The 25229-nt window shown below is 42.2% G+C and overlaps 1 protein-coding gene across 1 annotated transcript in view; it reads right to left on the bottom strand.

Moving 5' to 3' along the window:
- The window catches only part of LOC125452340 (dynein axonemal heavy chain 8-like), a 1165100-nt gene that overhangs the window by 451790 nt on the left and 688081 nt on the right, over nucleotides 1-25229 (bottom strand). The window contains exons 44-45 of the mRNA XM_059645122.1: nucleotides 19587-19689; nucleotides 13913-14017 (exon numbers count right to left, since the gene is read on the bottom strand). Coding sequence (XP_059501105.1) covers nucleotides 13913-14017; nucleotides 19587-19689 — 208 coding nt within the window. The remainder of the gene's footprint in view (nucleotides 1-13912; nucleotides 14018-19586; nucleotides 19690-25229) is intronic.

Here is a 25229-nt window from a genome sequence, read left to right as displayed (position 1 = left end):
CATAGGGCATTGGCATTCGTTTTAGAACAGGAGTGATCTGTATTGTTGGGATGGTCTCCACCTGAACCAATCTGGAACCAGTGTTTAGCAAAAAGGATAAATAGGTTGGTCACTAGGAATTTAAACTAGTGAGTTGGGGGAAGGGAAGGGGAAAATGATAGGAAGTATAATGATAAATGGAAAAGGAAACAGCAGGTTAACATTTATGCAGGAAGGTTTAACTATATCAAGGGCTATGAAGGGAATTAAGAGGAAGGAAAACTCAGGAGATATTATTAATAGAATTTAAGAATTCAAAAAGAAGAATGCTCGGAGCATTTGAAACAAGGTAGATGAGTTAACGGTACAAATCATTGTGAATCAGTATGATTTAGTAGCTACTACGGAGAAATAGTAGCAGGCTGGTCACGACTGGGAATTAAATATTCCCGGTATCAGACTGTTTGGAAGGACAGACAGGAAGGTAAAGGAGGTGGTGTTGTTCTGATAATTAAGGATGATCAGTGCGCTAGTGGGAGATGATATAGGTTCTGTGGAGAATAAGGGTGAATCCATTTGGGTGGAAATTAGAAATTCTAAAAAGAAAAAGTCACTAATAGGCGTGGTTTATAGGCCACAAATAATAACAGCACATTGACGGGCATAAAACAAAGAAATAACTAATGCCTATAAATTATTGTGGGGGATTTTAATCAGCATGTTGATTGATCGAACCAGATCAGTTAAGGTAGTGTTGAGGAGTAGTTCATTGAATGCATCTGTGATAGCTTTCTTGAACGGTATGTAATGGAACCGACAAGACAGCAAGCTATCCTAGATCTGGTCCAGTGTAATGAGACATGAATAATTAATGATCTTATAGTTGGGGATGCTCTTAAAAGGAGCAATCAAAATGTGATTGAATTTAGAATACAGATAGAAAGTGAGAAGGTAAAATTCAATACCAAGGTCCTGTGCTCAAACAAAGGAGACTACAGTTGGATGAGGGAGGAGTTGGCTAGAGTAGACTGGAAGCAAAGACTCTATGGTGGGACAGTTGAGGAACATGGGGGACTTTCAAAGCAATTTTTCAAAATGCTCAGCAAAAGTATATACCAGTGAAAAGGAAGGACTGTAGCAAAAGCGTAATCAGGTATGGATATCTAAGGAAAGAAGTGAGGCTATCAAATTGACAGATAAGGCATACACAGTGGCAAAGACCAGTGGGTAGCTAGAAGATTGGGAAAACTTTAAAAGTCAACAGTCACAAAAAAAGCTGTAAAGAAAAGTAAGATAAGTTATGAAACTAAACTGGGGATTCAATTGTAAGGGGAGTAGATGGGCGGTTCTGCGGTCGAAAATGAGATTCCCGAATGGTATGTTGCCTCCCAGGTGCACTGGTCGGGGATGTCTCAGATCGGCTGCAGAACGTTCTGAAGGGGGAAGGTGAACAGCCAGTTGTCATGGTGCACATAGGCACCAATGATATAGGTAGAAAATGGGATGAGGTCCTACAAGCAGAATTTAGGGAGTTAGGAGCCAAGTTAAAAAGTAGAACCTCAAAGGTAGTAATCTCAGGATTGCTACCAGTGCCACGTGCTAATCAGTGCAGAACTGAAAGAATAACCAGGATGAATGAGTGGCTTGAGAGACTGTGCAGGAGGCAGGTGTTCAGATTTTTGGGGCATTGGAACCGGTTCTGGGGAAGGTGGGACTATTACAAATTGGACGGTCTACACCTGGGCCGGACTGGAACCAATGTCCTTGGGGGAGCTTTTGCTAATGCTGTGGGGGAGGGTTTAAACTAATGTGGCAGGGGGCTGGGAACCAAATATTGGACAGAAAAGAGGTAGTAACAAAAGCCTGGAGGGAACTAGATAATGGAGTCAGTGTGACCAAAGGGAATAGCAGTCGGGGAGCAGATGATGAACACAAAGGGACAGGTGGTCTGAGGAGCATTTGTTTTAATGTGAGAAGTAAGGCAGATGAGCTTAGGGCTTGGATCGATACCTGGAAGTATGATGTTATTGCTATCACTGAGACTTGGTTGAGGGAAGGGCATGACCGGCAACTACGTGTCCCAGGAAAACGCTGCTTCAGGCAGGATAGAGAGGGAGGTAAAAGGGGTGGAGGAGTTGCTTGCTGGACAAAGACGATATCACAGCTGTACTGAAGGAGGGCCCCATGGAGGACTCAAGCAGTGAGGCAATATGGGTAGAACTCAGAAATAGGAAGGATGCAGTAACAATGTTGGGGCTGTACTACAGGCCTCCCAACAGCGAGCGAGAGATAGAGGTACAAGTATATAAACAGATAATGGAAAGGTGTAGGAGAAACAGGGTGGTGGTGATGGGAGATTTTAATTTTCCCAACATTGACTGGGATTCACTCAGTGTTAGGGGTCAAGACAGAGAAGAATTTGTAAGGTGTGTCCAGGAGGGTTTTTTAGAGCAGTATGTAGTCCAACTCGGGAAGGGGCCATACTGGACCTGGTGTTGGGGAATGAACCTGTCCAGGTGGTTGAAATTACTGTAGGGGACTACTTTGGAAATAGTGACCACAATTCCGTAAGTTTTACAATACTCATGGACAAGGATGGGAGTGGTCCTAAAGGAAGAGTTCTAAACTGGGGGAAGGCCAACTATACCAAGATTTGACAGGATCTGGGGAATGTAGATTGGGAGAAACTGAAGGTAAATCCACATTTGATATGTGGGAGGCTTTTAAAGAGAGGTTGATTAAAGTGCAAGAGTGACATGTTCCTGTGAAAATGAGGAATAGAAAAGGCTAGATTAGTGAACCATGGGGAATGTAGAGCAAATCTGAAATGAGGGATTAAGAGGGCTAAGAGAGGACATGAGATATTGCTGGCAAACATGGTTAAGGAAAATCCCAAAGACTTTTATTCATATATAAAGAGCAAGAGGGTAACTAGAGAAAGGATTGGCCCACTTAAGGGCAAAGAAGGAAAGTTATGCGCTGAGTCAGAGAAAATGGGTGACATTCTTAACAAGTGCTTCGCGTCGGTATTCACCAAGGAGAGGGACATGACAGATGTTGAGGTTAGGGATCGATGTTTGCTTACTCTAGGTCAAGTTGACAAAAGGAAGGAGGAAGTGTTGGGTATCCTAAAAGACATTAAGGGTGGACAAGTGCCCTGGGCAGAATGGGATCTATCCCAGGTTGTTGAGGAAAGCGAGAAAAGAAATAGCTGGGGCCTTAACAGATATCTTTGCAGCATCCTTAGACACGGGTGAGGTCCTGCCGGACTGGAGACTGGCTAATGTCGTCCCCTTGTTTAATAAGGGTAGCAAGGATAATCCAGGTAATTACAGACTAGTGAGCCTGACGTCAGTGGTAGGGAAGCTACTGGAGAAGATACTGAGGGATAGGATCTATTCCTATTTGGAAGAAAATGGGCCTATCAGTGATAGGCAACATGGTTTTGTGCAGGGAAGGTCATGTCTTACCAACTTAATAGAATACTTTGAGGACGTGGCAAAGTTGATTGATGAGGGAAAGGCTGTAGATGTCAAATACATGGACTTCAGTAAGGCGTTTGATAAGGTTCCCCATGGCAGGCTGATGGAGAAAGTGAAGTCGCATGGGGTCCAGGGTGTGCCAGCTAGATGGATAAAAAACTGGCTGGGCAACAGGAGACAGACGGTAGCAGTAGAAGGGAGTTTCTCAAATTGGAGACCTCTGACTAGTAGTGTTCCACAGGGATCTGTGCTGGGGCCACTTTTGTTTGTGATGTACGTAAATGATTTGGAGGAAGGCGTAGGTGGTCTGATCAGCAAGTTTGCAGGTGACACTAAAATCGGTGGAGTAGCAGAGAGTGAAGGGGTCTGTGAGAGATTACAGCAGAATATAGATAGATTGGAGAGTTGGGCAGATAAGTGGCAGATGGAGTTCAATCCGGGCAAATGCGAGGTGATGCATTTTGTAAGATCTAATTCAAGGGCGAACTATACAGTAAATGGAAAAGTCCTTGGGAAAATTGATGAACAAGGAGATCTGGGTGTTCAGGTCCATTGTTCCCTGAAGGTAGTAACGCAGGGCGATAGGGTGGTCAAGAAGGCATACAACGTGCTTTCCTTCATCGGACGGGGTATTGAGTACAAGAGTTGGCAGGTCATGTTACAGTTGTATAAAACTTTGGTTCGACCACATTTACAGTACTGTGTACAGTTCTGGTCACCACATTACAAAAAGGATGTGGACGCTTTGGAGAGGGTGCAGAGGCGGTTCACCAGGATGTTGCCCGGTATGGAGGGTGCTAGCTATGAAGAGAGGTTGAGTAGATTCGGATTAATTTCATTAGAAAGACAGAGATTGAGGGGGGACCTGATTGAGGTCTACAAAATCATGAGGGGTATAGACAGGGTGGATTGCAAGAAGCTTTTTCCCAGAGTGGGGGACTCAATTACTAGGGGTCATGAGATCAAAGTGAGAGGAGCAAGTTTAAGGGAGATATGCGTGGAAAGTTCTTTACGCAGAGGGTGGTGGGTGCCTGGAACGCGTTGCCAGCGGAGGTGGTAGACGCAGACACGTTAGTGTCTTAAGATATATTTGGACAAGTACATGGGTGGGCGGGGAGCAAATGGACACAGACCCTTAGAAAATAGATGACAGGTTAGACAGAGGACCTTGATCGGTGCAGGCTTGGAGGGCCGAAGGGCCTGTTCATGTGCCGTAATTTTCTTTGTTCTTTGTTCTAACTCAATGTAAATACAGATAGTATAAGTTTCCACAAATATATAAAATGAAATGAGTGGCTAATGTAAACATTGGTCCTTTCGAGGATAAGTGGCATTTCATAATGGGAAATGAGGAAGTTGAGGCATTGAACAGGTATTTTGTGTCAGTCTTCACAGTGGAGGACACAAGTAACATTGCCATAATTGACAAAAAGGCTAATGTACGTAGGGACCTCGATATAATCATTATCATGAGGGAGACAGTGTTGGGCAAGCTATTGGAGCTGATGTTATACAAGTCTCCTGGCCCTGATGGAATGCATCTCAGGGTACTAAGAGAGTTGGTGGATGTAATAGCTAATGCACTTGTAGTAATTTTCCAAATTTAGCTGGGGCAGTTCCGACAGATTGGCAAACAGCCACTGTGATGCCACTGTTCAAAAAAGGAGGTAGAGAAAAGATGTGGAATTATACATTGGTTAGCTTAACTTCTGTATTGGGGAAAATGCTTGAACCTATCACCAAGGAAAAAATAGTAGAACATCGGGACAGCAATTGTCCCATTGGGCAGGCAAAGTGTGGCTTCATGAAAGGGAGGTCATACTTGACTAATTTGCTGGAATTCTATGACGGCATTATGAGCGTGATGGACAACAGGGATCCAGTAGATGTGGTATATCCAGATTTCCGAAAGTGCTATGGAAAAAGTGGCTGAATTCACTAAAAGTGTGCAGCATTACAGGCAATGTATTAGCATGGAGCAAGGATTAGTTAACTACCAGGAAGCAAAGAGCAGCTATAAATGACTGCATTTCTGGTTGGCAAACAGTGATTAGTGATGTGCATCAGGGATCAGTGCTGAAACTGCAATTGTTTGTAATTTATACAGATGATTTAGAGTTGGGAACCACGTATAGTATGTCAAAGTTTGCAGATGCCACTAAGATGAGTGGTGGAGCAAAGTGTGCAGGGGACTCTGAAAGTTTGCAGAAGGATATAGACAGTTTGAGTGAGTGAGGGTGTGGCAGATGGAATTCAACATTGATAAACGTGAAGTTATCCATTTTGGTACAAATAATAGTAAAAGGGACTATTATTTGAACCGTAAAAAATTGCAACATGCTGCTGTGCAGAGGGATCTAGGTGTCCTTGTGCATAAATCACAGAAGGCTGGTTTGGAGGTACAACAGGCAATTAAGGAGGCAAATGGAATTTTGTCTGTCATGGCTGGAGGGATTGAGTTTAAAATCTTTAGATTATGTTGTAATCTATGTAGGGGTAGGGGCTTAGATTAGTTCACAGGCCGGCGCAACGTCGAGGGCCGAAGGGCCTGTTCTGCACTGTATTGTTCTATGTTCTATGTTGCAGCTGTATTGGGTGCTCTAGCCACACCTGCAGCATAGCATGCAGTTTTGGTTCCTTTACTTGAGAAAGGATGTGCTGGCAATGGAGGGGGTGCAGAGGAGATTCACTAGGTTGGTTCCAGGGTTGAGAGGGTTGGCTTATGAAGGGAGGCTGAATAAACTGGAATTATATTCATTGCAATTTAGAAGAATGAAGGGGGTCTTAGAGAAACATATAAAATTAGGAAGGGAATAGATAATTTAGAACCAGGGAGGTTGTTTCCACTGGCAGGTGAAACTAGAACAAGAGAGCATAACCTCAAATTTAGGGGAACTGATTTAGGACTGAATTGAGGAGAAACCTCTTCACCCAAAGGGTTGTGAATCTGTGGAATTCCCTGCCCAGTGAAGGAGTTGAGGCTTCCTTATTGAATATTTTTAAAGCTAAGATAGACAATTTTTTGAATAACAATGGAATTAAGGGTTATGGTGAGAGGCTGGGTAAGTAGGACTGAGGCCATTAAAAGATCAGCCATGACCTTATTGATTAGCAGAGCAGGCTCGAAGGGCCAGATGGCCTCCTCCTCTCCTGGTTCTTTTATTATTATGAGATATTCGAGGATTAACCAATGGCAATGCAGTTGTATCAACATTGAGGGTTTACTATTGACCAGAAACTCAGCTGGATTCACCGTATAATACAGTGGCTACAAGAAGCAGGTCAGATGCTGGGTATATTTCTGCATGTAACTCTCCACCTGAATTCCTAAAGCTTGTCCACCATCTGGAGCAGCATAGTGTCTGAGTGGTTAGCACTGTTGCCTCCCAGTACCAGGGACCCAGGTCCGATTCTGCACTTGGGCAACTGTCTGTTTGGAGTTTGCATGTTCTCTCCGAGTCTGTAATGGTCTCCTCACACAGTCCACAGGTGTGCAGGTTAGCTGGATTGGCCATGCTAAATTGCTCATAGTGTCCAGGGATATGCAGACTAGGGCTATTGGCCACGGAAAATACAGGGCTACAGGCACAGGGGAGTCAGTCTGGGTGAGATGCTACTGGAAGGGTTGATGTGGACTCAATGGGTTGAATGGCCTGCTTCCACTCTGTAGGGAATTCCACGATTATATGATCTACAAGGCACAAGTCAGGAACATGATGGAATACTCCCCACTTGTCTTGATGAGTGCAGTTCCAACAAGACTCAAGAATCCTCAAGTTTTTGAGGACAAATCAGTTGGTTTGATTGGGATTATGGCTTATATAAATTGAGGAAATCAGGCAAGTTCAGTGAGCTGTGAATGTGATTGAGTTTGGGTCTTATCAATGAAAAAGATGTTGTCTCCTTACGAAAAAAGAGTTAGTCAGAGTAGAGTAGTAAATTTCACCTCAGAAGACAGTATGCAACTAGAATAAGTTATAAAGCAGCTGCAAGATAAAGGGACAGTGTGCAACTGAACTTTCAAAGTCAGATGAGACCAAAACTGCTCACAATTTATTAGCTAAATAATGTTAACAGTGGAAGTAAACATAAAACAATACATATAACTAACTTTATAGTAGAATCAAAACTTTCTTTTGAATCTCCCGTGATTAGGACAATGGGAAATATAAGAAGACTAACAGAATTTGATACAGATAGCAATGAATAACTTAAAGGAAAGATTTTCTTAGACATGAGGTCTCAACATGACAGCATCTCCACTGAGAGGAGAGAAACTTACTCTCAAGTTATTGATGTGCACAAGCTCTGAAGTTGGCAATTTTTTTTCTCTTCATTTGTGGGCTGTGGGTGTCGCTGGCTGGGCCAGCATTTCTATCCTATCCCTAGTTGCCCTGGAGAAGGTGGTGGTGAGCTGCCTTCTTGAACTGCTGCAGTCCACCTGCTGTGGATTGACCCACAGTGCCATTAGGGAGGGAATACCTGCATTTTGACCTAGCGACAGTGAAGGAATGCTGATATATTTTCGAATGAGAATGGTGAGTAGCTTGGAGGGGGTCTTGAAGGTGGTGGTGTTCCCATATGTCTGTTGCCCTTGTCCTTCAAGATCAAAGTGGTCGTGCGTTTAAAAGGTGCTGTCTAAGGATTATTGGTGAACTTCTGCGGTGCATCTTGTAGATAGTACACACTGCTGCTACTGAGCATCAGTAGTGGAGGGAGTGGATGCTTGTGGATGAAATGCCAATCAAGTGGGATGCCTTGTCCTGGATGGTGTCAAGCTTCTTGACTGTTGTTGGGGCTGCGCTCATCCAGGCAAGTGGGCAGTATTCCATCACACTCTTCACTTGTGCCTTGTAGATGGTGGACAGGCTTGGAGTCAGGAAGTGAGTTACTCACCGCAGTATTCCTAGCTGCAGACCTGCTCATGCAGTCACTGTGTATGTGGTGAGTCCAGTTGAGTTTCTGGTCAATGATAGGCTCCGGGATGTTGAAAGTGAGAGATTGTGATGGTAACACCACTGAAATGTCAGGGGGTGGTGGTTAGATTGTCTCTTATTGGTGGTGGTCACGGTCATAGCCATAGCCTGGCATTTATATGGTGCGAATGCCACTTGTCACTTGTCAGCCCAAGCCTGAATGTTGTCCAGACATCACCAACCCAAGGAAACCTAACCAGATAAATAGAAAGCAGGACATAACACCAGCGCTTCGTCGGAGGCTCACTGATGATGTTACCTAGAATGGTGACGAAACGTCTGAAAACTAACCTTCCAGCTCAGCGAGCAAACTCACATCCAGAATCTCAACCTGAGCTACAAATCTTCTCAAAACTCGTTGTCCAGATCTTGTTGCACATGAACATGGACTGCTTTAGTATCTGAGGAGACAGGAATGGTGCTGAACATTGTCCAAACATCAGTGAACATCCTATTTCTGACCTTATGATGGAGGGAAGGTCATTAATAAAGCAGCTGAAGATGGTTGGGCTGAGGACACTACCCTGAGGAACTCCTGTAGAGATGTCTTGGAACTGATTTGATTGACCTCTAACAGCCACATCTTCCTATGTAACAAAGTGTGAAGCTGGATGAACACAGCAGGCCAAGCAGCATCTCAGGAGCACATCTTCCTATGTGTCAGGTATGATTCTAACCACTGGAGAGTTTGCCCCTGATAGTCATTGATTCCAGTTTTGCTAGGTTTCCTTGCTGTACTTGGTCAAATGCAGGCTTGATATCAAGGGCTGTCACTCTCACCTCACCTCTGGAATTCAGCTCTTTTGTCCATGTTTGAACCAAGGCTGTAATGAGATCAGGAGCCGAATGACCCTGGCAGAACCCAACCTGGGCGTTACTGAGCAGGCTATTGCTGAGCTGGTGCTGCTTGATAGCACTGTTGATCACATCTTCCAACACTTTACTGATGATTGAGAGTAGGCTGATGGTAATTGGCTGGATTGGATTTGTCTTGCCTTTGGTGTACAGGACATACTTGGGCAATTTTCCACATTGTTGGGTAGATACCAGTGTTGTAACTGTACTGGAAGTGCTTGGCTAGGAAAGCAGCAAGTTCTGGAGCACAAGTCTTCGGTACTGGAATGTTGTCAGGACCCGTAGCCTTTGCAGTATACAGTGTTTCCAACCATTTCTTGATCTCATAGAGTGAATTGAATTGTCTGAAGACATAGTATCTGTAAGGCTGTGGACCACTGGAGGAGGCTGAGATGGATTGTCCACTTGGCACTTCTGGCTGAAGATCGCTGCGAATGCATTAGCCTTATCCTTTTGCACTGATGTGCTGAGCTCTTCCATCATTGAGGACAGGGATATTGTGGAGAATCTTCCTCCAGTGAGTTGTTTAATTGTCTACCACCATTCACAATTGGATGTGACAGGTCTATAGAGCTTAGATCTGATCCACTGGTTGTGGGATCGCTTAGCTCTGTCTATCACTTGCTGCTTTCGCTGTTTGGCGTGTAAGTAGTTGTGTTTGATGGCTTCATTAGGAATACCAGAAAATGAGGTATCAACCTGGTGCTGCTCCTGGTGTGCCCTCCTGCATTCTCCATTGAACAAGGGTTGATCTGCTTGACGGTAATGGTTGAGTGGGGGATATGGCGGGACATGGGGCTACATGTTGTGCTAGAGTACAATTCTGCTGCTGCTGATGGCCTACAGTGCCTCATGGATGCCCAGTCTTGAGTTGCTAGATCTGTGCGAAGTCTGTCTCATTTAGCATGGTGATAGTGCCACACAACATGATGGAAGTTATGCTCAATGTGAAGGCTTTGTCTCCACAAAAACTGTGCAATGGTCACTCTTACTGATGGACAGACTCAACTGCAGCTGGCAGATTGGAAAGGATGAGGTCAACCAACTCTTCTTGGTTCCCTCATCACCTGCTGCAGACCTAGTTTAACAACTATGTCCTTTAGGAACCAACCAGCTTGATCAGTAGTACTGTTACCAAGCCACTCTTGGCAGTGGACATTTTGTGCTCTTGTTGTTCTCAGTGCTTCCTCCAAATGTTGTTCAATACGGAGGAATACTGATTCATCAGCTGAGGGTGCAAGGTATCAGCAGGAGGTTTCCTTGTCTATGTTTAACTTGAAGCCATGAAACTTCATTGGGTCTGGAGTCAATGTTGAGGACTCTCAGAGCAACTGTCTCCCGATTGTATACCACGGTGTTGCCACTTCTACTGGGCTGTTCTGCCGATGGGACAGGACATATCCAGGGGTGGTGATGGTGGTGTCTGGGACATTGTCTGTAAGGTATGATTCTGAGAATGACTCTTCAGCTATTGCTTATCTAGTCTGTGAGACAGCTCTCCCAATTTCAGCACTAGCCGCCAGATATTAGTGAGGACAACTTTGCAGTGTCAACAGGGCTGTTTCTGCCACTGGCCTTTCCAGTGCCTAAGTTGATACCAGGTGATCCGATTTCATTTCTTTGAGATTTTGTACTGATTGGTACACCTGAAAGACCATTTCAAAGAGCCATTTCAGTTGAGTCAACCATATTGCTGTGGATCTGGAGTCACATGTAGGCCAGACCAGGTGAGGATGGCAGATTTTCCTTCCCTGAAGGACATTATTGAACTAGATGGGTTTTTCCGAATATTGGCAATGATTTCATGGTGATCAATAACATGAACAACACGCAAGAAACTCAACTCCAGCCTTTAGACATTAACACATGGCCACTTGGCTGAAGCACGTGCAGTGTGTTTTCTACATAAGCGTGTCAGGATCAAAGATATATCAGAGGGTGCAGAAAATTTTCAAAGGGAGAGCAGGACCAGTAGGAGGTCATTGTACACATTGGAATTCATGTCCTTTTCATTTCCTGTGACAAGATTCTGAGGAGAGAATATAGGAAGTTAAGCAGAAATTTAAATAGTAAGTCCTCAATGGTAGTAATATCTGCATTACTCCCAGTGACGCCAGCTAGTGAGGGCAGAATAACAGGATAGAGCAGATGAATGTGCAACTGAGGAGCTGGTGCAAGGGAGAAGGATTCACAATTTTTTTGGATCATTGGAACATCTTTTGGGTTAGAACTGACCTGTATAAGAAGACGAATTGCAGCTGAATTAGAAAGGAACTAACATACTGATGGGGAGATTTGCTAGAACTGCTCAGGAGAATTTAAACTAGTGGGGGAAATAGTGAGGTAAGTGATCAGTCTGAGACTTGTAAGGCTGGGAAAAAGAGTCCATTGAACAGACAGGGCAGGCAGGAACAAAATTGAGAACAAGATAGGAGTGACAAATTAAACTGCTTTAATTTCAATGCAAGAGGTCTGACAGATAAGGCAGATGAACTCCAGGCATGGTTAGGAACATGGGACTCAGGTATCACAGCAATTACAGAAATGTGACTCAGGGATGGACAGGACAGGCAGCTCAATGTTCCAGGGACAGATGCTTTAAGAAGGATTGAAAGGGGGGCAAGATAGGACAGGGTACACCATTTTTGATTAGGGATAACATTACTGCTGTATTCAGGGAGAATATTCCTGGGAATACATCCAAGGAAGTTATTTGGGTGGAACTGAGAAATGATCACCTTGTTGGGATTGCACTATAGACTTCCCAGTAGTCTGCAGGAAATTGAGAAACAAATATGCAGGAGATCTCAGGTATCTGTAAGAATAATAGGATAGTTATGGTAGGGGATTTTGACTTTCCAAACATAGACTGGGACTGATATAGTATTAAGGGCTTTGATGTAGAGGACTTTAAGTGCATACAAGAAAATGTTCTGATTACACGTGAGTGTATCTATGAGAGAAGGTGCAAAACTTGCCCACTCTTGGGAAATAAGGCAGCATAGGTGAATGAGGTGTCAGTGGGGGAGCACTTTGGGCCAGTGACATAATTCTAAAAGTTCTAAAATAGTGATGGAAAAGGAAAGACTGGATCTAAAAGTTGAAGTTCTAAATTGGAGGGGGGCCAATTTTGACAGTAGCAGGCAAGAACTTTTAAAAGTTGATTGGGGTGGGAGCCCATGTTCGCAGGTAAAGGGACGGCTGGAAAATGGGAAACCTTCAAAAAGAGATAATGAGAATCCAGAGAGAGTATGTTTCTGTTAGGGTGAAGGGCAAGGCTGGTAGGCGCAGGAAATGCTGGGTGACTAGAGAAAATAATGATTTTTTCATGAATAAGAAGGGAGACTATGTCAGGCAGAGACAGCAGAAATTGAGACTGATTTTTCATAGTATAAATGCGGTAGGAGTGTACTTAAGAGGGGAATCAGGAGGCCAAAAAGGGGACATAAGGCGGCTTTGGCAAATAGTGCAGAGGGCCCCTAAAGATTGGCAAGGCCACTTGTAGAACCGCAGGAAATGGGTGAGATACTAAATGACCATTTTGCATCAATGTTTACTGTGGAGAAGGATATATAAGGACATAGAGATTGTGGGGAAATTAATAGACATCTTGAAAAATATCTGTATTACAAAGGAGATGATGGATGTCTTAAAACGCATAAAGTTGGATAAAACCTCAGGGCCTGATCAGGTGTTTCCCAGAATTCTATGTGAAACAAAGGAAGTGATTCCTGGGCCCCTTGCTGAGATATTTGTATCATCGATAGCTACAGGTGAGATGCCAAAAGACTGGAGGTTGGCTAACAGGGTGCCACTACGTAAGAAAAAGGTAAGGAAAAACCAGGGAACTATAGACCAGTGAGCTTGACATCGGTGGTGGCAAGTTGTTGGAGGGAATCCTGAAGGACAGGATTTATATGTATTTGGAAAGGCAAAGGCTGATTAGAGATGGTCAACATGGCTTTGTGTGTGGGAAATCATGTCTCACTATCTTAATTGAGTGTTTTTTTGAAGAAATAACATAGGTCTCGTCCACCGCTCTGTCCTCATCAGTCCTCTATGGATTTCAGTAAGGCTTTTGACAAGGTTTCTCATGATATACTGGCTAGCAAGGTTAGGTCACTTGGTGTAAAGGTGAACTAGCCATTTGGATATCGAGCTTGCTCAAAGGTAGAAGACAGAGGATGGTGGTGGAATGTTGCTTTTCAGACTGGAGGCCTGTGACCAGCGGAGTGCCACAAGGGTTGGTGATGGGTTGATTGCTTTTTGCAATTTATATACATGATTTGGATGTGAACATGGCATGGTTAGTAAGTTTGCATTCACATTTATACAAATGATGATATATCAACCATCTAGAAGATCAAGAGCAATTGTCATAGGGAACCCCATCACCTGAAAGTTCATTCCAACTCCCAGCCCCCAGATTTTGAACTATATCACTATCATTTCACTCATGCTGATTCAAAAATCTGAATTATCTCCTTTAGTATACACTGGGTGAATCAATATCCAGCAAATTGAAGTGTTTCAAGAAAACAGCTCTCTACTACAAATTCTAGGGCCATAAACACAACTTTGCAACCAACCACTCTCTTATTACACATTAATGATAATTACTTGAATTTGCTCTCCTTCCCTGGAAATGACAGCCAACATTCGATCATAATCCTTTGGATGGAAAGCCACTTTATTTACATTATCAAATATTCCTGCTAAATGAGCCTGCATATAGAAAAGAGAAAACAAATGTGCAAATATTCAGTAATTCTGAATCACATTAAGTTCAATCACAACTATGATGCTCTGATTGTGTTATTTTTCTTTATTCATTAACAGATGAGGGCATTGTTGACCAGACAACATTTATTGCCCATCCCTAATTGCCCAGAGGGCAGTTAAGAGTCAACCACGTTGCTGTGGGTCTGGAGTCACGTGTAGGACAGACCTGGTAAGGATAGCAGTTTTCTTCCCCAAAGGGCATTAATGAACCAGATGGGTTTTCCTATAAATACAAAGACATTTATAGGGCAGAAAGGAGACATTAAGTAGGATGGTGATCAATTTTAGTGGAATTTTTGAACATCTTCTTCTCCAATATAAGCAGTTGCAGTCAAGTCTTTTCTTCAAGCAATCACTCCCTATCCCTTGCATCACTGATATTGAATTTAAAGATTTAAACTGAATGCTAAGGACCTGACAGCAAAAAAAAGCCATATATTTTGTATCCTATCAAAATGCTATCATGGCTCTCTAGGGTAGTACACTGGAAATCAAAGCCTTCTATTCCTGGCGTTGTCAAAAATGTGAAAAATTTGAATCAAACTGTCCAAAGTCCCCAAATTTAACTTAACTGACAAATCAAAAAATAAGGAAAACACAAATCAGGTTTCTGTACATAATACCACTGCAGAAAGCCATTGCAACAAACTGGCCCTTATTTCAGATAGGTTGGAGTATGAATATGGAAGTCTTGCTGCAACTGGACAAGGTGCTGGTGAGATCACATCTGGAGCATTATGAACAGCTTTGGTCCCCTTATTTAAGGAAAGATATAATTTCATTAGAGGCAATTTGGAGGTTCGTCAGGATGATCCCTAGTATAGAGGATTGGTCTTACGAACAACGGTTAAACATCTTGGGACTCTAATCACTGGAATTTTGAAAAATTGGAGGGGATTTCATTGAAACAAATGGAATTTTGAAGGGACTTGGCAGGGTAAATGCTGAGGGAATAAAATGAAGAACTGCGAAAACTAGACATCTGAAATGAAAACAGAAATTGCTGGAGAAACTCAATCAGTTTTTGCCAGCATCTGTGGAAAGAGAAAGAAGACTTAACAGTTTGAGTTCAGTGATGCTTCAGGACTCACGGTGACAGAATGCTTTTGCCCGTGAGACAGTCTAGAATGACTGGACATAGTGTCAGAATAAAGGGGTGCCAATTTAAGACGGCAATAAGGGGCAATGTTTTTCTCTCAGAGGCTGGTGAGTCTTTGGAACTCCTTCCCACAGAGAGCTGCAGGGGTCAGAGTCCCTGTGTACTTTTAAGGCCGAGACAGATAGATTCCTGATCAGTAGGGGACTCAACGGTTACCGGAATAGGGCAGGAACATACAGGATCTTATTGAATGGCAGGATAGCCTCAATCGTATGAGCGGCTATTACTATTCCTACTTCTTATGGTCTGAAGGTAGAAACACAAATGACGAACTTATAACTCTCTATTGCTTAGAGTCTACCCCTTTAAGAAATTCTGATACATATACAAACAGACACACAAAGAGGCAAAACAGGGCACAAATATTAGAAAAAGTGTCAGTGAAGCATATTTCTGGTTCCAGTCTGGAGAACTTTCCCTAAATTCCCTTCCAATTCCTTTTGACTTTCACAAATTTGTGGACGCATCAGTTTTCAACCTCTCATTTCCCAATTCAGGATTTACTCTTTCAATGTCTCTGAAGGAGTTTCCCCTTTCCTTTCATGAACAGAATTTACAGAGATAAAGTGTAATTAGTTGCGCAGAAGTTTCTTCTGAGAGTGCAATAATTTCTTCTTCATAGACTGGATGTTTCTGCTGTATTGTCCAAACACAAAGCTGTATCCAGCTGTATACAAGGAACCAATCAAGAAGAAGTTGCTATTATGCTGAGTACTCCTGACCACAGTCAGTTGGCTATGGTTGGTAAACCAATCAACAGTCTAGTCATTGGTCAAAGCTGCCCATGGAACTGAAGTATCTAAAATCTTGTCCCAATGTTTGAGTCAGCCAGCTTTGTAGGTATACTACATAATGTGTTTTAGTAATTCTCTTAGTAAAACTGCAGCATCTTCTTCCATAGTTCCTTGGTTTAAAATAAGATATTGTTTTCCACAGTCAATTTGACAGCCCAAAATTCAAAACTGTTCTTTACAATGCACTGCTATAATTGACCCAGGCTCTTTAACACCATCTTTCAAAATTGTGACTGTAGTGATTGTAATGAGGTCAGCCAGGTGGACTTCATGGAATATGAGTTCCCTGATTAGTTTGATCCAGTCAGGGAGCTCTGGCTGACAGATAAGAACAGGAACGTCAGAGATCTTGTTCACTCAGTAAATAAAGAGTGACTTGGTGATGGGAGAATGGCCTCTGTGGAGTTATTTTGGTGGCAATGAGAGGAAAGCACCTCCAGGGGATGACATTTGGTGTAGGAACCATGGAAATGGTCCTGCATGGTTAAGAAACATGATTGATGCGAGGACAGTTTCAGTGTAGATATAATGGTCCAAGTGCTTATTTAGGACCAGATGAAAGCTGCACATTGATAAATGGTATAGGAGCAAAACATCCCTGACTCCTCGACAGCCTTTCTGACTGTTCCAGAACCTGTGGATTCTCCCTGTCTGCTAAGTATTGAAGATACCTCGGAATCTGAAATGGATAGTCAATGTTGCTGCCTTGATACCTTTGCCACCTGAAAAAAGAATAAATTTCTTCTAAGATGCTCTGGGCACAAGAAGCAAGCTGCTATGCTTTGCACACCATCCAAATCAGAGGCACAGTCGGAGGAGTGGCAGCGTGGTGGGCTCAATAGTTAGCACTGCTACCTCATAACACCAGGGACTCAGGTTCGACTCCAACCTTGGGTGACTGTCTGTGTGGGGGTTTGCATATTCTTCCTGTGTCTACAATTTCCTCCAGGTGTTCTGCTTTCCTTCCACAGTCCAAAGATGTTCAGTTTAAGTGGACTGGCTGTACTAAATTGCCCATAGTGTCCAGGGATGTGCAGCCGAGTGGATTAACTGTGGGAAATGCAGAGTTATTGGGATGGGGAGGAATAGGTGGGATGCTTTTCAGAAGGGTAATATCGACTCAATGGACCAAAGGGCCTTTTACCATACTGTAGGGATTCTACAATTCTGTGAACTTGATCCAGAGCTAAAACATACCACGAGGAGCTACAAACAAACAACAGAACCAGTCTATGTCCTTGGACTCAAAGGGGAAGGGATATAATGATTGTAATGATACCAGCCAGCTGGGCCATAAAGGAATGAGCCCCCTGACAGGGACTGTTAATCTGGTTCAATCAGGAGCCCTGGCTGACAGATAAGAACAGGATTATCGGATATATCAGAGCTAGCTCTGAGGAATCTGAATCAGTGTCAAGGACTCTCCATGTACAAATGAATGGTGACATGGTGATGGGATACCAGCCCCTGTGGAATTATTTCAGAGACCTCTATCAGACTGAAGCACAGAGGCACTATGTGCAAGTTTTCCTCCCAGCCATATGACACCCTGACTTGGAACTATATTACATTGCCTGTCTGTGCGGCTTTTATTCATTTACTAGTCATAGGCATCACTGGCCAGGCCAGCATTTATTACACATTCTCAATTGCCCAGAGAGCCATTAAGAGTCATTCACATTGCTGTTGGTCTGGAGTCAGATGTATAAGGATGAGGAGAGAATTAGCTAAGGTTAATTGGTTAAGTAAGCTAAACGTGAGCAGTAAATAAACAGTGGCAATCTTATGTTTAATTCAAAGTCAACAAAAATGCATTTTATTTGTAAAAATACTCAGCAAGGAGGAGAGGTGGGTGAGATCTTAAATAAATACATTGTATCGGAATTCACCAAAGAGAAGGAATTAGTGGAGGATGATGTCGGGGAAGGCATGACGGATTTCTAAATCAAGTTGCTATTAAGAAGGAAGAGGTGTTGTTTGTCTTAAAAAGTAATAAGGCAGATAAGTCTCTGGGTCCTGTTGGGATCTATCCCAGAATATTGTGGAATGCAAGAGACCAATTTTCTGGAGCTTTGACAGACATCTTTGTGCCTTCTTTGGCCACAGGTATAGTCCCTGAGGAATGGAGAATAGCTAATGTTGTCCCATTGTTTAGGAAAAGTAACAGAGATAATACAGGAAATTACAGGCCTGTGAGCCTCACATCAGTGGTAAGGAAATTATTGAAAATGATTCTCAGGGACAAGATCAATAAGCATTTAGAAGCAAATAGTCTGATTAGCAATAAACAGTATGGCTTTGTGCACAGGAGGTTGTGCCTCACTAACTTGATGTATTTTTTTCAGGAGGTAACAAAGATGATGATGAGATAAAAGCAGCTGATATTGTCTACATGGACAGCAGTAAGACCTTTGACAAGGTCCTCATGGCAGACTGGTGCAGAAGGTGAAGTCACATAGTTATCGGGGTGAGATGTCAGTATGGATTCAGAACTTGCTTAGTCATAGGAGACAGAGTGTAGCAGTGGAAGGTTGCTTTTATGACTGGTGGGCTGTTACTAGTAGTGTTCCACAGGGAGCAGTGTTGGGACTGCTGTTGTTCGTGATCTACATCAATGATTTGAAAGAAAATGTAGCGTATCTAATTAATAAGTTTGCAGATGTTACAAAGATTGGTGGAATTGTGGATAGTGAGGAGGATTGTCAGAGGACATAGCAGGATATAGATCAGTTGGAGGCATGAGCAGAAAAATGGAAAGTGTAATTTAATCTGGACAAATGTGAGTTTTGCAGGACGTTGAGAAGCGACCTAATAGAAGTTTATAAGATTGTAAATGGCTTGGATAGAGTGGAAAGTATCAGGCGTTTTCCCAGGGTGGAAGGGTCAATAACAAGGGGACACAGGTTCAAGTGCGAAGGGGGATGTTTAAAAAGTACAAGGCAAGTTTTTCAAACAAAGGGTGGTGAGTGCCTGGAACACGTTGCCAAAGAAGGTAGTGGAAGCAGACACAATAGCAATATTCAAGAAGCACCTGGATGAATACATGAATAAGAAGGGAATAGAGGGATATGGATCCTGTAAGTGAAAACAGTTTTAATGTGTAAAGACAAAATGTGGCGGTGCAGGCTTGGAGGGCCGAAGGGCCTGTTCTGTGCTGCACTGTTCTTTGTTCTTCTTTGTTCTTAATTTAATCATCTCAAGCTGCCATCAGTAAAGTGAAACTTCACCTCCTAGTTCATTTAATCACTGCACATGCTTTACATCCTGCTCAATGCCTATGTATCAACCGATTCGAACATTTCATGCTGTTGTGGTAGAATTTTAACTCTCAATCTGAGTTCAGTAGTAATCCTTCTTATGTTATAATGATGGAACATAAATATTTAGAACAAAAAACAAGGCAAATTAGGATTTGATACTGAACATTAAATTCTACATGCTTATTTCTACTTCTGAACTTTTCCTTGCCAGTCATAAAAGACTTGATTAATACAAAGACTTACTTTGTGTCCGCTGTTTGTTAAGCTTGCAAACAAAATTAAAAACTACTCAAACAAACCTGAATGGTGTGAGAATCACTGGCTTGTCCAAGGATTTCCAATAAAGTTGGATCTGATACAAAGAAGAAACGAGGAAAGAGCAACCTCTTCTTTTCCAAATATCTGTTAGAAATAATAATGTTAAAACTTGTAGCATATTTCAAACTCCAATTTCTTCTTCCTGTAAATTTTATTTTCTTAATTACAGTTTGTAGATTTCCAGGCGAGTTTAAAATGGTGAATTAGAGCATATGTTAAAATAAAATCCAAAAAATACTAGTATTTAAGTTAATTGTTTGATTTTGTTTTCTAGTTAAAATTTTTCTGTAGGCATGTAAGTTGTAAAACAGTAGAAAGAGGAAGAGTAGAGACAATAACGGACCAAATAGAGATTTAAACATAGAGGCAGAGGTCCTGGTTAGGAGCTGGTTTCTCTGCATGTAATTTTATGAAGGAAAAAAACCTATCTTCTTTACTCTCCATCTTCGGTCCGCCTCCCCCTCTCTCCCTATTTATTCCAGTTCCCTCTCCCCATCTCCCTCTCTGATGAAGGGTCCAGGCCCGAAACGTCAGCTTTTGTGCTCCTGAGATGCTGCTTGGCCTGCTGTGTTCATCCAGCCTCACATTTTATTATCTTGGAATTCTCCAGCATCTGCAGTTCCCATTATCACTAAAGTTGGGCTTCTTTCATCCTTCCTCATCTAAAACTGTCATCAAAAAGCTCCTATTCCCTTCTCCCTGAAATAGATCAAAACTCTTTGCTTCAACACTCTGAACTAGTCAGTTCAGCATTCTTACCACTCTTTGAATTAAGATGTTTCTTCTGGATTGACAACTGAATTAACTATCATTTTATTAAATTATGAGATGGCTGAGCTCGCAATGATTACATATCCCCAGTTGCCCTTGAGAAGGTGGTGGTGAAGCTGCCTTCTTGAAATGTTACAACTTATTTGGTTGAGGTAGACCAACAAATGCAGCAGGGAGGAAGTTCTAGGATTTTGACCCAGAGGCAACGGAGGAATGGTGATATACTTCCAAGTCAGGATGGTGAGTCTCTTGGAAGGAGGTTGCAGATGGTGGTTCCCATGTATCTGCTGCCCTTGTCCTTCTAGATGGCAATAGTGGTAGATTTGGAAGGTGCAGTCAATGGAGCCTATCCATATACATCATCTATTGATGGGCCCTAATTATGCTTTTCAACAAAAACGGAAACATTCTCTCTATACACTCTGAAAATTGTGAATAATTTTAATCCCTTTATTTAGCCAACCCTTAAGTCTTCTGTTTTAAAGAATAAAGCAACCCAGCCTGCCAAGCTTCTTTTCCTGATACTTATACACAATGTCATGTCAGGGAGATCACACCATAGAAAGTGCATCAGGGTAGCAGAACAGTGTGGAGAATACAGTGTTACAGCCTCAGAGAAGGTGCAAAGAGACAGCAGAATTCCCGTTCAAAAGTCTGACAACAGAGGGGAAAAAGTTGATCTTGAATCCATTTGTACGTGTACTCAAACTTTTATAACTTCTGCCCAGTGGAAAAGGGTGGAACAGAGTTTAACTGAGATGGGAAGAATCTTTGATTATGTTGGTTGTTTTTCTAAGGCAGCAGAAAGTATATATGGAGTCAAAGGATGGAAGCCTGGACTGGGTGCTTTCATGACTCTCTGTAATTTCTCACTGTCTTGGTCAGAAGTCACATGACACCAGTCTTGGGAACAGCAGTTGCCACACCAAGCTATGACGCATCCAGATAGGGGTCATCTTCTTTCTGTCCTGTACTGCTGGACCATGTGTATTAGCATGGCTTTGACTCTGGTTGCATTCCTGCAAGGATCCATCACCCTCATTAATATTAAAAGCTGCAAACTGAGTGGAGCTTCTATGGACATATACACTATCTGAATGTCTTTCTTGGATTGTCTTGTGGTCAGCCATTCCCCCTGTGCCTGCTTGCTCTCAACCTGCGGTGTGACCAACTCTTGTAGCATGCTATCCACAATGTTCTCTGCCCCACAATGCACCTTAGTGATTCCAGTTGCTGTTTGAAGTCTGAAATACTTAGCTCAAGGTTATGCAGTAAATGATACTTCCTACACTTGGGCTCATCTAGTTTATAAGAAAGGTCCATAACTCTCCACATGTCTGAGGATAGGTACACTACTTGGTCAAGCTGGCTTACTAGACCATTACATACACTTTTAAGTCACCTTAGGTACTATGACTTTAGTTGCTTTAACTTTGTGGTGGGTGTGTGGAATGCGCGGACGGCAATGGTAATGGTGTCAGATACATTAAGGACATTTAAGCAACTCTCTGGATAGGCGTATGGATGATAGTAAAATGTAAGGTATGCAGAGTAGTTTGATCTCAGAATAGGATAATAGATCAGCACAACATTGTGGGCAGTACAGCTGTACTGTGCTGTACTGTATTATATTCTACGTTCTTTACTCTACCGATCTACAAAATCATGAAGGGCATAGATGGTTAGATGGCAAGAAGAGTTTCCTTTAGTGGAACAGTCAATGATCATGGGCACAGATATAAGGTAAGGGGCTGGATGTTTAAAGAAGTCTTAAGAAAGGAAAAATCACCCAGAGAGTGATTGGCGTTTGGAACTCACTGTCTGAGGGAACACCACGGAGGGTGGAAGTGAAATCAGAGGATGAGGTGTTTCCATTGCATCAAGGTGGGTCACATTCAGTCAAAACACTGGGAGTTGTGAGGAAAATCCACGGACTTGTCGGAACATGTAAGAATAAGTCTGAAACAAAAGCAATAAAAGCAAGTGGTAAACACGGCTGTGAATGCAGAAGATGTACATTGGGTACATGAGATATTAAGGATTTTGTCTAAATGAAGACAATGCCTTTATTTCTTCAAAGAAAGCATCCAAAACTGTAACTATACTAAGGGACAATGTGGTTACTGGAGCTCTCTTGTTGGAGTAGGGTTTAAATTTTGCCTATAATTACGGAATGTCTAATTGAGGCCAAAGAGACAGTTTCTGAATATTTTTCCACTGAAGTTAGTAATGAAACCGGTGGTCACAAACCATCATGGAGGTCATCACTGCATGCTGATGTTGGATGAGATGAAGCTTTCTTTTTTTTCTAGAACAGCGCTTACACAGAGTGTAATTTAGACTCAGTATGTTAGCTTGCTTTCTCTCCATGGATGCTGCCTGACCTGCTGTGATATCCAGCACTTTTCTTTTAACAGTCTGGATTCCAGCATATGCAATAATTTGCTCCTATCAGTAAATTACCCATGTTTCCACATGAATAATTTGTATACAAAGCCCTTGAAGTGCAACGCACACCATCAAATGTGAGGGAGAGGTAGGAAGGTGGGAGGGCTAAATCAAAATGGAGTTGGTCGGGCAATCACAGCTAGAAGAGGTGTGGAAATGTTAACTCTTTTTTTTACTTATTATAACCTACCAGCTGAGATAAAATCTGATCAGGATTCTTACTTTATGTCTAATGTTTTCCAAGAAATCATTGTCAGTTTGGTATAAAACAATTGGAGTAACTGCACATCATTTGCAAACTCAGGGAGCTACTGTCAGACTTTCAAAACCATGGCTAAGGCATAAGCCATTCCTCAATAAGGAATTCTCAAAGAATTGGGACAAAGGATTAGATTATGTAGTCATGCCTACCAGAGATTTGCCAAATGATTCTACCAGATTAAATCTATTTGAATTCATGTTATAGTCATGAGATTAATTGTTCACTAAAATTGATTATGGAGAAATTCTTGTACAAGAAAGATGAATCTTCAATTTTGATTGTGTCCATGTTTCTGGGAAGGCTTGTAAGAATATACAAGATAGCACAAGAAAGTTTCACAAGTGGAAATGAAAGAATAGGCAGGTAAGCAACAAGAACGTTTCAAGCGAGGATGTAGAAAGGGTATAGTTGCTGTCCAAAATGAACCGCTAAAAGTGGAATTCAGTGCCCATACAGTGGGTAGAGGAGTTTGTAAAGTGACTTATCATTGAATCTTACAGTACAGAAGGAGGTCATTGGATTCATCATCTGTATGAGCTCCTGAAAGAGACAGGTCCATTCTCCAACTCTAACTCTGCAGCCCTCTAAAATTCATCACTTCCAAATATGTATCTAACTCCCTTTTGAAACCATTATGGAATTCACCTCCACCACTCTCCCAGGCAGCACATTCTAAATCCTAACATCTCAGGGTAAAGAAGTTTCTCCTCATCTCACTTCTACCTTGCTTTCTGATAATCTTGAAATAATGATCTAAATTACTGACAAATCAACTTGTGGAAACACAATATCCTTCTTTGCCCTGTCAAAATTATTCATAATTTTGAACATCTCAATAAGGTTGCCTCTTAATTCTCTCCACTTGGAAGAGAATAAGCCTGATCTCTCTCATCTTTCCTTGTATCTAAAATCAATCATTCATTGAATCCCTACAGTGTGGAAAACAAGCCCTTCAGTCCCATGAGTCCACAATGACCCTCACAGCATCCCACCCAGACCTATTCCCCTATAACTCACCTAATCTACATATCCCTGGGCAATTTAGCATGGCCAATCCACCTAGCTTCCACATCTTTGGATTGTAGGAGGAAACCAGAGCATCTGGAGGAAACCTGTGCAGACATGAGGAGAATGTGCAAACTCCAAACAAATGGTTGCCTGAGGGTGGAATTGAACCTGGACCCCTGGCACCGTGAGGCAGCAGTGCTAACCGCTGAGCCATTCTAATGATATCATTCTAATATTCCTGGTAACACTCTAATAAATATGCTTTGCACTCTGTCCTGGCCTTTAACATCTTTCCTTAAGTAAGTTGCCCAGCACTGAACACAATACTCAAAATGTGGTTCGGCCAGTGATTTGTTGAGGTGTATCATTGCTTCCTTGCTTTTGTACTCTTATGACTTCATACACAAATTCAAGGATCCTATAAGCCTTCTTAACTGTCTCAATTTGCCCCGCCACCTTCAGAGAATTATGTGCATGAACTTTGGATCCCACTACTTCTGTACTCCTCTGAAATTTGTATCATTGAGCCCATATGATCTCTCCATGTTTTTTTTTGTACCAAAAGCATTACCTCACACTTCTTTGAATTGAAATTCATCTGCCAGGTGTTTGCCTACGTGGCTAACTTGTTAATGTGCCTTTGAAATCGCTGTGTCATCCTCATAAATCATATTCTCCCTTGCTTCGTATCTTCTGCAAATTTAGAGATTTTGTCTTCAACATCCATCTCCACATTGTTTATATAAATCAGGAAAAGCAAGAGCCCCAACACTGATCCCTGGGGAGCACCGCGATTCTGATTTAAAAGAAAAATTGGGCTTTGATCGGTAATGTCACATAAATACGTTGTAAAGGTATTACCATAAGGAAGAGGATAAGGAAGGACCAGCGTCAGGCGGTACGAGTAGTGGAAGATGGTAGCGATATCAAGAGTGAGATAGAAGAAGAGAGAAACAATTCTCAAAGGACCCACCTACAATTTGGCTAGTGACTACGGAAATATTGGGCCTTGTAAACACAATGTTCTCTATATTTAGAGGAAAATCAATAGGAGGATCTTATAAAATTACTTTTGATTTTGATTTGATTTGATTTATTGCCATCACATGTACCTAGTTACAGTGAAAAGTTTTGT

Source organism: Stegostoma tigrinum, chromosome 4 (genome assembly GCF_030684315.1).
Source record: "Stegostoma tigrinum isolate sSteTig4 chromosome 4, sSteTig4.hap1, whole genome shotgun sequence".
Lineage (NCBI taxonomy): Eukaryota > Metazoa > Chordata > Chondrichthyes > Orectolobiformes > Stegostomatidae > Stegostoma > Stegostoma tigrinum.
Note: the sequence above shows the minus strand (reverse complement) of the source record. Positions and strands in the feature narration are given on the sequence as shown.